Below are 17,167 nucleotides of genomic sequence, written 5' to 3'. Positions count from 1 at the left end.
CCAAAGATAGGCACTGGCAAACCGTGAGCGCGTTTTGCCTTTCTTAGCCTGATAGTTCACTTTTTAAACATTTTGTTTCAAACATTTGTTGAGCACAAAGAAACAAAATATTGTGCATGCCATTGCTGTACGTCGAAAAAGGTTACATTTCAGGAAATGAAAGAAGAACCTGTGTTGGAATGGATTCAGTTATTATATTCAGTTATTGTCACTAGCTCAATACCTTTCATCTTTACATATCCATAAAACCCACAGACAGACTTAACAACTTTCAACCTGCCGTTCCTATTTTATTTATAGTCATTATAAGTGAAAATGTCCCACAAATTTGTTAAATGTCCATATATGGGGATACATGCCCGTATACAGTATGGGGACCTCTAGATTTTTGGGCTGCGAAGCGGAGCGGCCTGAAAATCGAGTAAAACATAAAAAGGTAAATTAAATATGCAGACACAAGGTGTCTGTCCGACAGCGACGATATGTTGCAACATGTTTCTTTTTCAACATCACTGACTAGAAACCAACTGCATGGCATTAGTGCTGCAGTTCTCAAACGTTTTAGCTCGTGACCCAAAAGAGATACTCTTTCCACTAGGAAAACAAACTAGTCACGCATTGCGTAGATCGGAGATGCGACACGTTGTGAGCTTGTAGATCTGCCATTTTCACTACTTCTTAAACGTTTATTTTTTACTTTTTTAATTAATTTCTTATATTTGTTATTTATGAAATTCTATTGAATTAATATTTGAAATTTAATTTAAAGTTCTTAAAACCTTTTGAAACAATAATAATTGGTAAACAAAAAAAGGGGTATTTACTAACCCTAACCCTAACCCATAAAAAAAGGGTCCGCATCCCCAAAATGGGTCCTGACCCACTGTTTGGGAAACAGTGCAGTAATCTGCTTCCTGCTTCTCAAGGGTCTCTCAGCCGGTCAGTATCACGGCGGTCGGCTGGCTGTCTGTGTGTGCGCGCAGGCAGGCTGGCATGTGATGTGCTTATCTCCTGAATGACAGCTACTTGTGTCTCCCTGCTGGGGATGTAGGCATGCACTGTAGGCATGCCATCGCCCCGCCTGAGCAGGGCATGGCCAGCATAGATAGACGGGGTGGAAACCACAGAAGAGGGTGATGGTAGATGTGGAGGGGGCAAAAATAAACGCCCACACACGGGCTGGGCGATATGGACAAAATCAAATTAATATCACATTATATTTGACACTCAATAGTGATAATCATGACATTATTGTGGGGATGACTATTGGAGTGTTCACAAAATAGTTACAAAATAATATTTTTGATAAATAATTAACTGCGTGAGTAAAGGCAAATAATAGAACAGCTACAGTAGGTATGTTACTATATGTTGTTATATTGTGTTGTTGTTTTTCTTATCAATGGAGTAACTATTGAAGATATCTCACCAATGGAGTTACATCATGGCAAGGTAACTAACTACAACAACCCAAACCTCTACCAAAGTGATTGTGCTTTAAGGCTGAAAGCAGCTTGTGGAAACGGCGAGGTAATAAGAACAACAATGACATAATTGAGCATAAAACAATCAAACGCGTTGGCCTTGACAAAGTAGACTGGCCTCCAAGTATTACTAGATGACTGATGTCATATTGACATCATAGTAGTGACATCATACTGACATCATAGAATGGCCTCCAGTTCTTGTGCCTATTTCACCTGCACAATAACCCAGCAATGCTGGGAACCCTGGTACTCTGACAACAAGTCACTACTTGGAGGCCGGTCTGTGACGTCATAGTAACTGACATCATAGTACTGACATCATAGCACTGATGTCATAGATGACTCATATCATAAACTGGCCTAAATGTACCCTTTTTATGGGACCATTACACTGTCACTAAATGAACACTCAGGATGTTACAGTGTGGTCGGGGGTTTTGTACTGCATGGATTTGGTCAGTTCAAACTGGAGGTTGTGTACAGACAGTAGGACTGGGCAATTAACTAAAATACATTAAGAACCAATAACCGACTTCATCCTAATTAGAATCATTTCTGATCATTTTGATAATAATAATTTTAAAAATATTAATTAATCTAATTAACACGTAATCCTGTATTATATTTTGTTGTACAAACATGGTAAAATAGCTGATCTACAAGCTCTGTATTGAAAAAAAAAAGTTCATTCATCATAATGGGGGCAAAGGTTTGAAATAATGGTGGTATTGATTAGAAGTCATATTGCGGCCCAGCCCTAGCAGACAGTGCCAGGGTCATCATGTGAGGACATGGAGGGCCGTCCACGCTGTGTGTGTGTGACCCGGGACGGCTCTTCACAAAAACAAAGAGTTATTGTACAAGTGTGATTGCGTAACATCTCCACATGTAGGGGGGGGGGAGGGGAGAGGCACATGATATCAACCTCAGTAAATCCTTCCATCTGCTCAGTAGGACAGCGGTGGTCACCATGCAATCTGACACAGAGCTGATGAAAACGTTTGTCTAGGCTATAGAGGGCCGACACAAATCTGTAGGGTTCTTCTTACAGACTGCCTATTTAACCCATTTTAAGATTTCTTTGGCTATTCAAAAATAGCAGATCTACAAGTTCATAGCCCGGCACCGAGTGCCGCGCTGTGAGCTTGTAGATCTGCTATTTTGTTTTAAATCATGAACATTTTTGCAAATCTTTGAATATATGTATACATTTTTTACTCAAATCTTTGCTTCTGGGGGTCCCTAAGGTTGACCCGCGATAATTGCCTCGGAATCATCAAAGTATGCAATAGGCCCTGAGTAGTTAATACTACACAAAGTCAGTTCTGGAAACCATGACATGTTTTTTTTTTCGGAGGCTACAACTGTTGTTGAGGTGTATGAGAGAGCTTGTTCACTATTAAGTAAGCTCTCTCCAGCGTGTCGTAATGGCTTTGGGTGTGATGGAGTGTTTGGGACTTGCATGGGTTCTTGCCAGGAGGGACGCCACCACAGCAGCCTCCTCCAAGCCTACACCACTTGTTAACTGGAAGGAGGGCACACACACACACACACACACACACACACACACACACACACACACACACACACACACACACACACACACACACACACACACACACACACACACACACACACACACACACACACACACACACACCTTCCTTCTCCTGCGCTCACTCTGGCTTTCCAGGAAAACATGATGTGCGCTTTTGGATTGGACCTGCTCTGAATATCTCACTTTTCCACTGCCCTCACTGGCTCTCTCTCTCTCTCTCTCTCTCTCTCTCTCTCTCTCTCTCTCTCTCTCTCTCTCTCTCTCTCTCTCTCTCTCTGTGTACTTGTATTGCAGTACTTGTGAGGGCCACATGTCCCCACAAGTATAGTAGAGTCACAGGAGAAATGGTTGTTTTATAGTTGAAAACAGATTTTTGAGTTAGGCTTACAATTAGGAAAAGGTTCAGGTTGGGGGTTAGGTTTATGTATTTAGAGATTAGGTTTAGGTGTTAGGGGTTCGAGTTATGTCTGATTTATACTTGTTGTGAGCTTGTAGATTGGATATTTTTGGCATTAGGGTTATCGTTAGAAAAACATAATAAATAAAATCGATTCATAAAATCACCGGCCTGAAAAGTTGATGGTCACTCATGTTTGTATATAATACAAACATGAGTGTAATCAGTGTATATGTTTTCATGCATGCAAGCATAAGTATGCATATAGGAATGTGTGTGTGTGTGTGTGTGTGTGTGTGTGTGTGTGTGTGTGTGTGTGTGTGTGTGTGTGTGTGTGTGTGTGTGTGTGTGTGTGTGTGTGTGTGTGTGTGTGTGTGTGTGTGTGTGTGTGTGTGTGTGTGTGTGTGTGTGTGTGTGTGTGTGTAGCATGTGCTTGAGACAGAGTCAGCCTCACCCAGCCAGCCCCCAGCCATCACATGCCTTCATGCCCGGTCATTCCCGTGCAAGGATCGGCCTCATCAGCCATCTTCGCACCCACAAGACATTGTGAAGGCACTTGGTCATCTTCGCAAGCCAAGGACGGACATGAGCACGTGCTTGACACATATATTTGCGCATAAGCACCTACATGTGTATTAGGCCTATGTGTGTGCATGCAGCGTCTTGCAGCGATGAGGTAAATGGCCCCTCCTCTTCCCCCGAGGGGAGGGGAGGGGAGGGAGGGGCCGAGCAGCACTGTAGGGTGTGAAAACATCAAATTAGGAATCTCAAATAATAAGCTCTCCCCGGGAGACGCGAAACACAACAAGACTGTGAGATGCAGTGTTTCTCAACCAGTGGTTTGGTCCCCCCCCCCCCCAGACATCTTTATGACACAGACGAGGCTTTCACATTATTCACTGTTATTTCACATGCAAGAGGTTTTGGTTGATTGATTGACGTTTCTATTGACAAGAATGCATATTCTAACTTTTTGCGATTTTTTTTTTTGCAAATGAATGCCTTACTTGATCATAGCCTACTACAGCGTCACACAAAAGTATATAAAAAAAAAAAACTTGAAGCTTGTAGATCTGCTATCTTTGATATTTTTTTATTTGAATCCTGAAAAGTAGCAGTTTTGGACGTACAATATGAGGTTTCCACCGACAGATGTACATTTCTGTCAAAAGGACAAAACACAAAAAAAGCACAATAGCTTATTTTCGTCCGTGGTCCTTTGAGTGCTAACGTTTGTGTAAACTGAGTGCCATGTGGTGGAGGGGGTGGGGGTGGGGTAGCAGAGACATAGAGACAACTAAAATAGCAAAAAAGTTCAAAACAACAACACAGGTACTGTAAATGAAACCTGTTACAACTCAGCTAATTGATGGTTTAGGTCCAGCTGCTACTCAGCTGCTATACTGTAGGTCCACAATTTGGGGGCCACTGCAAAAACCATCTGTTAAACATTCAGCATATCGTTGCTGTCGGAAGGAAACCTCCTATCTCCATATTCTATCTTTTTGTGTTTTTTCGTTAACTAACGCCCCACTTAATCATACCACAGCATCACACAAAAGCATCAAAAGCAGCAGATCCACAAGCTCGTTTTGAGCTTGTAGATCTGCTACTTTTCCAGTTTTTGAATTTGAATCCTGAAAAGTAGCAGTTTTACAGGTTTACACCCGACAGCGACAATATGAGAAGAGATAAGATCAGTGAAAACAGGTCGGTGAAAGCAGAAGAATGCCAACACTCACGGAAGTGTTCTTCAGGTACTCTTATATTGATGCGCAGAGATCCCCCCCCTCTCCGCTCCCTCCATTGGCTCCCAGTTACTGCCCGCACAGAGCACAAAACACTGACGTTGGCCTACAAAGCAAACAAAGGTATGGCTCCCCCGTATCTTCTGTCAAATCCTTCGCTAAAACATCCGGGGCAACGCTCCACACGTCCCAGACTCTTTTCCCTCCTGAATGAACTCCCCATTGCAGTTAGAACTGCAGACTCACTCCCAATCTTGCGACGTAATCTGAAGACTCACCTCTTCAGATTCCACCTCAGCCCGTAGCACTTGCCCTAGCCTTGACGACCTTGCAGGATTATGCAAAGGCTAAATGTAACTTAGATACAGTAGCATGTTATGTAGACAGATGCCAGGTCATTGTTGACCTGGCATCCTCTAAGTGTGTATAGTTTCAATGTACAGATTATTGTTTTTTTTTAAATATTCTACGGTTAGACTGATGATAGGTTCTTGGTTTACTTATGTATTAGTTTATTAGTAGATTACAATTTCTATGCATTTGATGTATTACCTGTTGTCCTTGCTTACTGTAAATCGCTCTGGATTAAGAGTGCCTGCTAAATGCCTAAATTGTAAATTGTACACGAATGCATTTTGGCCATGCTCCTCATCACGTATTAGGCTTCGGCCGAAACGCATTTGTGTGTTGCTGTCCGTGCCTAAAGTACCTGAAGGACACTTCCGTGAGTGCTGGCATTATTTGGCTTTATTGAACTCTTTTGAGCCATGCACCCGGCAAACAGGTTTTTATTTCAAATTGAGGCTGTGCTGTGTGCTTTGTCACATTCTTTCTAAACAGGTAAGATCTAACCAGATCTGGGGTGATGAACTCAAAAAGACCAGCCAAAACTAATGACATTCTTATACACTTAGACACGGCTGACGCAATTATTGATTGATTAATATAAACACAGCAAACACATAAGTAATAGTAACAAGATAATACAAACATCTGTCGACGGCAGAGCCAAGCGTGTTCATGGAATGTGTTGTGATTCCTCCAGATAATGACAGCCAACAGTACTTACTAAGTAGGACATTCACACTGTTGTGCAATGGGATGTCATTGTTATTTAAGAACCACTGCACAAAGCCAATTAATGTCACTCTGATTATAGTGAAAAGATATGTATCCTATGAGGATGAGCTGCGCTAACTCACTCTTCCTGCATTTATTCATTTATTTGTGTCTCTTTCGCTGTGACGTGCAGTGCATCACGTCTTTCCTGACTGCTAACGGGAGAATGAATGTTGGCGGAATTTGAGGGAATTTCCCGGGAAGTCAACATTTCATAAATAGCTTGTATCTTGTTGAACTTGACCCTGGCCTGTCATTGGTAGACTGCCAGAATATCATCTGTATGCTGTAGCCTAGTGCAGTCGGGGTACACTGGCACTGGTTCCATGCTCAGACATGCTCATACATATATGGTATGAACTGTATTTGGAATGCAATGCATTGCAAAACATATTAAGAGATTAAAAGATACATATTTTTTATTTGAGCCTCTCAGGATCCAAGATATTGGCAGTCCTATGTTGAGGTAACTGACAGCATTACACAATATAACATAATTGAATTTTGTGTCATTTCAAGAACATACAGTAGAAGCTTATGTAGTTTATGTAGTATGTAAAAAGGTTGTGTTTCAACTGAATTTGGCTTTAACATGAGGAAATATTTTACCTTCAATTCGAAGTGAGGATCTTTTTTTTTATTTGAAAAGTAGTTCAGTTCATGGTTTGGTTGGACATATGCATATTTAGACTCATAGCTCACAACTGGTTTGAGTCCTGAATGTCCACAATATTCTTCCAGTAATTCCTGTGTCTCTTATCTTCTCTGTGCGTGCAGTGGCCCCTATTAAGGCTCCGATCCATTGGTTAATGAAACTGTCACGTAGAACTGAAGCTCAGGGGTCACCCATCCAAGCTGCAGTCCAGGCTGTCTTGATTCCTGTGGGCCTTTTCCCACGCCTACAGATCCACAAATAGTTGCTTCTACTCCACAGCAGCAAAGAGAGCAAAATACTTATATTATTATATCCTGTATTAAAATTGGCTAATGGGAGGGCAGGTGGACGGGCCACGGCCTCGTGGTCAGACATAACCATAAACAGGCCTTGTGGTCAGACATAACCATAAACAAACCCGATATGCCCATATATAGGCATATATGGAGATCCGGTTGTCCAGAGTCGCTGATCCGACCGCTATGACCATATATGGTCATGTGCATATATGGGGCCGACCGACTTCAAACATTGCAGTGGTCTAGAAGCTCAGGATCAAATATATTAACCACTTATACCCTATATAGTTCATTGACCGGGGTCCCCCAGGAGTCTATACAGTTGGTCCCCTCCTTTTTCCCTCTAAGTCTACACCAAATCCCTTGGCTGAAAATAGTCTCTAAAATCTGCAAGCTCACAGCGCGTGACAACGCAACATATATCTGCTATTTTCGCAGAATGTTTCGCCTATTATTGCCAAATGTTTGCCATTTGCCATTATCACACGCCCAGAATAGAGACATGAGGTTAAATAACAACATATTCCCATTAAAGATACTTTGTCCATGACGATCGGGGCATTTCGTGGCCTGTTTATGGGTCCCGACCCACTGGTTTTGGCACATTTCTCAGAGCTTAGGAACCAGTGATCCAAGCAAACTTGATTGCTTTGGGGCTTTTTCCCAGACACAGAGCCCCAGAAATAGCGTTTGCTGTGGCTTCCCTTCCAGTTTCCCACTCTTCTTTAGAGCTTGGGGACCCCGTTGACTCAAACAGGCACATTGCTAATGTCCCGATTAGACGTCCATTCAAAACAGCTGTGCGCGGCCGTGTCACGATGTGTTGATTTGACTGTCTGCTCTGCTGAGGCCAATAAGAGTTCACATCGATTTATTCAAACAAAACACAAAGAGGGAAGAAAGGGATGTTTGTCAAAGTATACCCTACAAAACGGTCACTTCCTATGATGGCCAATGAATAAGCATTATACTTTATATTGCATAGTGCTCTTTCCTGTATATGTCGGGGACACATTTATATTGAGTTTGAAGTTATTTTCAGCACACTGCTGCACAGTAAAATCCTCAATGTTAATTGAACTCTGACGGGTCCGTTTCTACAAATGAACACTCAGGATTTTGGGTGCCTGCCTACAGTCATGTCAGATAAGCAGCTGTGCTGTGACAAGACGCAGTGAATGTTATTCATGGAACTGAAGACTCGGATCTAAAAGCAACATGTCTGAATCGTTCACATTGAAACGTTTAAAATGCTTATATGCATCAGCGTTGTTATCATTCATTTATCTTAAAATAATTTCCAAAATAATGAGTAGATTTACTTTTATTCAGAACTTTTAAACTTTTAATTGTTGCATTTCTCATCTTTCAATGTTATTGGAGTGCATTGGCACGAGCACATTAGCACTCAAAAACAGGAATCTCCGCTATTCCTGTTTTGGGTTTCTTCTCTGTAAGTTTGATTAGAAGGGAGGGGGTTTAAAATGAAGTACGAATAGTTGGGGGAAAAAAGTGTTTTGGCCCATTACTATTATTATTATCCTCCTGCCTTTATCTTTATCAAAAGGGGGTCAAAAGTATGCCCAATAATAGCCTATTATTGGGCAATAACCTTTTGAGGATCCTTGGAGACGCTGCTGTGCTGCTGTGCCAGAATTCATCACGAAGGAGAAGAGTGTTCACGAGGAAAGGGCTGGGGATGTGTATTTAAAGCCTGATTAGTGTAGATTAGTATAGTGTCATGCGCCAAAAAATGCAATCTACAACGCGTCACACCGCAACACGTTGTGAGCTTGTAGATCTGCTATATTGGGCAATGGACGCTATTCCATAATCGCCTAATCGCAATTATTCGAGACAATCACAATTATTTTGCATAATCGTAATAATCGTTTCAATGTTGAAATAGCACAAATACCAGATCTATAAGAACGCAACCACGTTGTTTGCTTGTAGATCAGCTATTTCTCTTTTTTTTAAACACATTTTGAAAGTTATTAAATATATGTTTTAATTCAATGATTTGATTATTTACATGTACCGCATATTAAAGTTATTCGTCATATTTACCCTGTGCAAGGGTGACAGCCCTGGTGACACCGTCGTACAATACGAGCGAATATAAATCAAGCGCGAGACCCTAAAAGGCCAGACAAGTAGTTGCAGAGGAACTCTTCTGAGGCTATCAGTTTCTGTGTTGAAGACATTTTGGGGGCGGAAGGGAGCAAGGTGGTGGTGGTGGTGGTGAGGTCATCTTGAAAACAGTACAAGGGAGGGGAAAAAAAGGAAAACGTGTGATTAAGATGTGGAATGTTGTGTGTAACTTAGCTGCGATTTGAGTCGTAGCCATGTGGTGGCAGAGACCCACGTTTTCCAGTAGTGGAAGAAGTACTCAGATGTTTTTGTTTTGTTTGTTTTTGTAAAAGTAGCAATGCCACCATATAAATAAATATGCTGTACTCTGTTCCAAGTAAAAGTCCTCCATTCAAAATGTTACTTCAGGAAAAGTACAAAAGTATTGGCATCAAAATATACTTACAATACCAACGTAAAAGTAAAAGTACTCTACCTTTTATTATAAAATAGGGATTCAGTGGTTAATGTATGATTTGTCTAAATCTGCAAAGTTACTAATAACTAAACATGTCGTAGAGTAAAAAGTACAATATTTGCCTCTGGAGGTGTAGTAAATGCTAGTACAGTAAGTACTAGTAAATGTACTTAGTTACTTTCCACCACTGCTGAGCTGTGATTTGAGTTGTAGTAATGTGGTGGGAGAGACCCCATGTTTTCCATGAGCTAAATGGTGCAGAAAAGGAGTGAAGGGTGGGGTGGGGGTGGGGGGGAGTACTGAGGCAGCACACCCAGGAAATGTGTCAGAATTGGCAGCTGAAACGCAAGAAGCATTTACTGGTAAATAAAAATGGGATGGAAATTAGATGGAGTATGAAAAACAGGCAGAGAGAGAGAGAGAGAGAGAGAGAGAGAGATCTTTTTATGAGACACACGCACACGCGCACGCGCACGCACACGCACGCACACACGCACACCAACACCATTGCAGTATCATAACTTTTTTTCTCCATATCAATTGTACATCTTCATGTTATTATTGTCTTTGCAACATTCCTGCCAATAACGCTTATTGAATTGAATTGAGGGAGAGAGGGAGAGGGAGGATTGAGTGAGTAAGACCTAATTTATACTATACCAGTGTCGTGCATGTGCACCTAAAATAGCCAATCTACATGCTTGTAGATCTGATTTTAGGTGCGTAATAGAGTTTAGAATGTGAGTCATACAGTCATTATAGTTTGACATGATTACCTCTCTTAGTACTTTCACAGCTCACACTAAGAAACAGCTCAGCTCATTCACCACTTAAAACTGCAATACGTACGTTTCATGTCCTACCCGAGATTCAGACCAAACCTCGACCGCCCTTCAAAGAGGGAATCCAGGTGGCTTGGCCAAGGGGAGATAGTGCTCTTATGAGCTTCAGGCAGGCAGTACTACTTGACCCTTGTCTGTCCTACCCGACGCCAGGGTCTACATTTCTCAATGGAAGAATGAAAGCGGCGCGACTGGGGAGTTTGGACGTACCGCCGGCACAATGCTCTGTATTGTGATTTCCAAGACACATCATGTTACAGGACATTCAGACCCCGTATCGGCACCAGGCGACTTCGTTGCTTATGCCATGAGTGATAAAGCCATGCGCGATAAAGACTCTTAGCTCAGTGCGCACATTCTAACATGTGCCGTAAGCCTTACGGACACATGGTGAAATGGGCGCACGCTGAGCTAACAGCCATCAAAGAGAGACGCGGAGGAGTGAGGTTTAGCAATCAGCCTGGGAAATAGCAGGGCCGGGGGAAACCGAGAGGGAGGGAGAGACAGAGAGTAAGCAGCCAAGCGGTGATAAGAGTGAAAGGCTGCGAGGACAGCAGGTCTGTGCTGTCAGGGGCCCGCGCTGTGATGCTGAACAGATGTTCTCTGAAGGGAGAGACTCATCCTGTGGCCGCCGGGCCCACAAACCCTCCGCTTTAATTATTAGGAGGAGGAGAGGAGCGTCTTTATTGACAGCTGTGGTAACATACTCCACAGTTCGTACTTTCAAAACGAAAGCGCAAAAGATTACGCGTAAAATCATCAGTGTTAAAGTTAGATTTCCAGTTCAGGTTCAGAAACTACAGCAGGGACAAAAAACCTGGCAGGCTGCATGAAGGGCTTTTCACACGGGAAGCGACTGACGTGGCTAGTAATTCATTTCCAATGAGGGCCGAGCGGGCAGGTATACGGGAGGCGCGGGCAATCTGACAGACAAAGCGGACGTTCACTCGTGGAGCGATTAGTGCAGTCTCACCCCGCTGATCCGAGAGAGAACACAGATGCTGTGTCGCTCCCTGTCTGAACAGCCCTAAAGACTGACCTGAAAATACACAGTGATGTAAGCAACACAGCTGCAGCCAATCAAATTAATGATGGGTGTGTTATCTTTTTCATATTTAGGTGTGTCAACAATACGGTCTATGCTTGCACATTGGCACACCCATGGCCGTAAATTTAACACATCCATTATTAATGGGTTGCTTGCTTACTCACCTGCCATGTTTATAATCTGCTGTAGGCTCATTTTTAAACTGAATTGGAAAACACAAACTAAGAAAATCAGGCTAGTGTTTCATACCCCTTTTAAAAACTCTGGTTTGTGTCCGGGTAGCTCAGTCGGTAGAGCTCTTGCCTTTGGACCACAAGGACAAGGTCATGTGTTCGCCAACTCGGCGTATGATAGCACGGCTTGGGTGCGGCAAGTCGTGCGGTATAAGTACTGAGAGCTGTTGGTAGGTGCATGGTGCTCCACCTCAGAAATCTATCTTGCCAGGGGTCTAGCGCATTGTAACGGGGATAGACTCTTGGCTGACACAGACAATAGGCCTCTCCGACCAACGTACTTATCTATAATATAATGTAGGCCAGTGGTTCTCAAACTTTTTCATGCCAAGGACCCCTGAATGAATGTGTATTTGGCTGCGGACCCCCCATCTGAAAAGATTGTGTGCCAGGGACCCCATACAAGATTTGTGGTGTTAAAAATGTCAACAATATTCAAACGTTTTCAAAGAATGTCGAGATTGTTTGAAAATGGCTGATGTGTATATAGGGCCCTGGGGGGTCCCCGGACCCCACTTTGAGAACCCATGCATTAACCAGAGGTCTTCAACAGGGGGTCCGCGACCCCTAGGGGGTCCGCGGAGGTACTGCAGGGGGTCCGCGAAATTGTTGTTTGATTAAACAATATTTTAGTTCGAAAAAAAAAAACGTTTTTTTTTATTTTTTTCCCCCAAAATGTCAAATTGTCTTTAAACATAACATGAATCCATAGCAAACAGATAAATGGAGGCACAATGCACAATAACATGGTATGTTTATACATATTTTGTAGAGAATTTTTATTTTGTACACCTAGTGGGGCAGGTGCGTATAGGAGCAGGCAATATAAAACACAATTGTATACATAAATATAAAATATATGTGGTAGCCCCCCCTACCCTACGAGGTAGGGGGTCCCTGCTCCATCTCCCCATCAGTTTGGGGGTCCCTGGCGTGAAAAGGTTGAAGACCCCTGCATTAGACAATGGACCACTATAACTCTGAGAGTGTACAAATGGAACCAAATGGACCCGTAAGGGTCCATTTGGTTCCATTTGTACAAAGTTACAGCCACATAAGGGTCCATTTGGTTCCCAACTATCCATCATTTATCTGGGGACACCCTGGAACCCCCTCAAGGACCCCTGGGGGTCCCTGGACCCCACTTTGAGAACCACCGCTGTAGGCTACATCGATGCTGCCATATCTGGGTCAGGGCATCTCTACAAAAGAGCATCCATCTTAACGACTTAAACCCTCTATTCTTAGTCAAAAAGACCTGAGTTACAACCGTACTTGGACCACTTTTTTCCAGTCTACAACAAATCTCTCCAAAAATAGCTATATTTTTTGTCAAATGTTCCCCCCACAACAGGCATGCTGGAGTTCATCTGACCTTCTGATTCAGTGAAGGTTAAATATGCTCCTGGGCATTCTGTAATTAGAAACAAATTGCCCATCTTGGTACAAATAATGTTGAACTTGAGGTTGTCAGAAAAAAAGGGGAAGGCTGTGCTCTTCTTTGCGTGGCTTCCTTCCTGTCACATGTTTCTCAACCGTCGCCATCCTGTTGAGAGAGGGAATTGAAACCAGTGTGTTGCCAGATTTTGCGAGAGAAATAAGCAACCAGGTCTATGAAAACAAGCCCAGAAGAAGCGTCTACTACAGGCCACATGAGCACTTTAACCCTATATGTACATTGGCTGTTTGAAAATAGCTCACAACTCACAACACGTCGTGATGCGACCTGTTGTGAGCTTGTAGATCTGCTATTTTCAAAGAAAATTCCTGTGAAAATTGTGGAATATTTTCATATCCACACAAATCTTGTATGGGGGTCTCTGGCACAAAATATTTTCAGAAGGGGGGACTGCAGCTGCGCACAAATACATATTAATTTGGGAGGTTCCTTGACATGAAAATGTTAACTTACACAACCACTGGTTTAAACAACATTAGAAAACAAGCCCAAATAAGGAACTACAGTACACTTTAGAAACCAGCCCAAAAAAACACAACCCGCAACCACCAATATTTACAAGCGACTTTACAGAAAAACAAGCCCAAAGTCGCTTATAATAAGCAGACATGGCAACGCTGATTGAAACAGGTTGTGTTTCTCAAACAACAGTTGACTTCAGCCAGATTGTGAAACACAGTTGTTGTTGGCACACATGTGTCTGTTTGAAGCTGTTGAAATGACCACCACTGTATTGTATGTTTACTCTCATGGTCAAGTGTTGTTTTGCATTTCACGTACATGGTGAGAGTGAGAATCAGAATCAGAATCAACTTTATTGTCTCATCACAGGTTTACAGGTGTAAAACAGTGGGTGACGCACACCATGTAGTATTTTCATTTGCACAAAATGATCCAAGTAACCAATAATTCATTTATTCATTCATTATTTATGTATCCTACATTTAACCCATTAAGACCAGAGGCACATTCTACAAATGCCTTCTAAATCAGTAGTTCTCACACTTACAAGATAGCAGATGTATAAAGCTCGCAGTGCTGTGAGCTTGCATATCTGCTATTTTTGAATAGCCAACGCTATAATCGAAAACGACACCGATTTTTCCCGGTTTTATTGCGTTAACCAGAGAAATCACATTGAGATACACAGACAGACAGGCAGACAGGCAGACAGGCAGACAGACAGACAGACAGACAGACAGACAGACAGACAGACAGACAGACAGACAGACAGACAGACATCTCATTTGTAACTGCTCCCTGGCTATGTTGGTCCGGGAAATTAAACAGTTTGAGAACCACTGGCATGGTGTGTCTAGTGTGTGAAGATTCATGCATACAAAATCACTACAGACCAACAAAGAAAAAAAACATTGCTGCAGCTGCAACAATTCTTTTTCTTCCAGACTTGAAGGGAAAAACATTTTTTTTTGGATGTGGGACTTTAAACAATGTCTCATCAATATGAAATCCTAAATACATCAATGACACCTACCTCTACTGGCTTATTTTGCAGAGTGATTGTTGAAAATACGATAAATTTAGTTTTTCCAAAATACCAATTTCTGCTGAGAAAGGTTTTGTTGGACAACATGAAGCCTCTTGCAGTTTGAGGAATGCTTTTTCTATCCCACGCTTATACAGTAGATGTGATAGGACCAGCCTGAACTTGGCTTGAGGCCTTCATATAGATGTATAGACCCTTTTTTTATGTTTACATGTTAATGTCTTGAAGATATGGTGAGACTCAACACAAGTTAACCATTAAGACCTGAGGCCGATTCTACGAATACCTTCTAAATCAGTAGTTCTCAAACTTTTTTGTGCAAGGACCCCAAATGTATGTAGGCCTATGTATATATATATGTATATAAAAAATAAAAAATAAAATATATATATATATATATATATATATCTGCTGTCCGGCAGCAACCAGCTAACTCCAAAATGTTCATTTATCAGGAAATGACAAAAACAAAACAAAACGTGGAGTTAAGAGGTTTTGTTCATGACAAGTGCAGCTAAATGGACCTCCATGCTCACTTTGAGGTTGGAGGTCAAAAGAGCCTGGAGTCAGCAAAACCAGCTAACTCCACCCCCTTTGCTGGACGAAAGTTTGAGGATCCAATGGAGTTAGCTGGTTTTGTCAGAAGCACTTTAAATACATTGGTTCAATATTTTTTTAATCAACATACAGCCGTAAAGGGTGTTCAATAGCACTGATTTATAGGAAAAAATGCAAAAGAGGAAAAATGGAGTTAGCTGGTTTCTGCCGGACAGCAACGATTATACTAAAATCTAAAATGACACAGATGCTTTTCCCAGTTTTAATGGGTTAATATACCAGACCAATAAATATACGCCTCATTTTGTGCGACCAAAAACACAACTATACTGCTAAGTTCTGCATCATTAAACTCATTTGCAACACAAACTGTGGTAAGAATGTTCCAGTAGCTCGATAAAAAGCAGCCTTTTTCGATGGGATTCTGCGTCTGTTTTCCTCCCAACGGGTATTATTGGTTAACCAAACCACTTAAGACCTATTTTATACTTTGTTGCACAATGATGTCACATAGAGAAAATAGCCCATCTACAAACTTGTCCATCTGTTATTTTCCCAATTGCTTTTTTTAAGTATAATTTTCGCCTATATTGAAATGCCAAAATAGGGATGCCAGAGTGAAAGTAGTTTTAAGATTGCTGCTATTGTAAGCCAGTGGTTCTCAAAGTGGGGTCCGGGGACCCCCAGGGATGCTTGAAAGGGGTTTCAGGAGGTCCTGAGCAAAATTATTGATAGGTTGGAACCAAATGGACCCTTAAAGGTTTGTAACTCTGACAGTAATGGAACAAACGAAACCATTTGGTCTCATTTGTACATGGTGTGTACAAAATGGTTAGAGTTGTGGCCTCGCGGTTGTTAGAGTAACCCACTCTCTAATGACCAAAAAAAGATCAATCTCAATCTCACTCCAGCCTTTGAGCGAGACACTGAAATCCTACCCGCTCACTTATTGTAAGTAAGTGAGTGCCAGATACTGTCATGAGATACTGAATGAGATTTAAAACTACATTAAATCTACATTGTTTAAAGGGACTACACCATGAATTAAAAAAATTATAATAATATTTAATATCATATTGTTTATGTCCCTGAAACGTTTTTCAAAAGGTTTGAGCCTAAATCAAGCCTCAGATATACTCATTCCAACTAACTTCTCTCTGGCTTATAAAGCACGTTCACCTGCAATACCACATTGTCCTGTTTGGCACGGGGCGCTATTGAGCCAGTTTGTATGCATGTTATCTCCTGGTTCTGTGTGGAAAAAGTAAAAAAAACAATTAGAAAAAAAATTAGAAACAATATTTATTTATATATTTTTTGGGTTGGAACTGAAAAACGGGAGGGATTGTACCCTGACGTGACGTCACGTCAGGGACCAAATCAGTTTGGCCTGTTTTGAGACCAATTTACAGAAAAACCCCAGATTTGCTGTGAAAGCCTGAGTGTTCAAACTGGGGTATTTTTGGGGATAGAAGAGAGGTAGGGGAGACCAAAAACACACACAAAAAAAATCGAAAAAGTTCAAATTCATGGTGTAGTCCCTTTAATTGTTGTTTTTGTCTTCCCCAGAAGGATTCTCCATCCAAGCCATCTGTGGCTGAACTGGCTGGGAGGTTCAAGGGTCATGCCCTTCCGATGCCCGGCTCAAACGAGGAGGTAAAGTGTTCCTCTAGTCCTACCTAGGACATCCTGCCTGAAGCAGTGTA

The 17,167-nt window shown here is 41.9% G+C and overlaps 1 protein-coding gene across 2 annotated transcripts in view; it reads left to right on the top strand.

The window, feature by feature from the left end:
- LOC308085328 (capZ-interacting protein) overlaps nt 1-17,167 on the top strand; it is a 32,443-nt gene that overhangs the window by 6,140 nt on the left and 9,136 nt on the right. The window contains exon 2 of one of the 2 annotated variants that reach the window (XM_080428420.1): nt 17,031-17,117. In XM_080428420.1, the coding sequence (XP_080284546.1) occupies nt 17,031-17,117 (87 nt within the window). The remainder of the gene's footprint in view (nt 1-17,030; nt 17,118-17,167) is intronic. The other variant, XM_080428421.1, reaches the window with a different exon arrangement.

The sequence above is a fragment of the Gymnoscopelus braueri genome, assembly GCF_963280865.1.
Source record: "Gymnoscopelus braueri genome assembly, chromosome: 5".
Taxonomy (NCBI): Eukaryota; Metazoa; Chordata; class Actinopteri; order Myctophiformes; family Myctophidae; genus Gymnoscopelus; species Gymnoscopelus braueri.
This window is presented reverse-complemented; position numbering and strand designations above follow the sequence as displayed.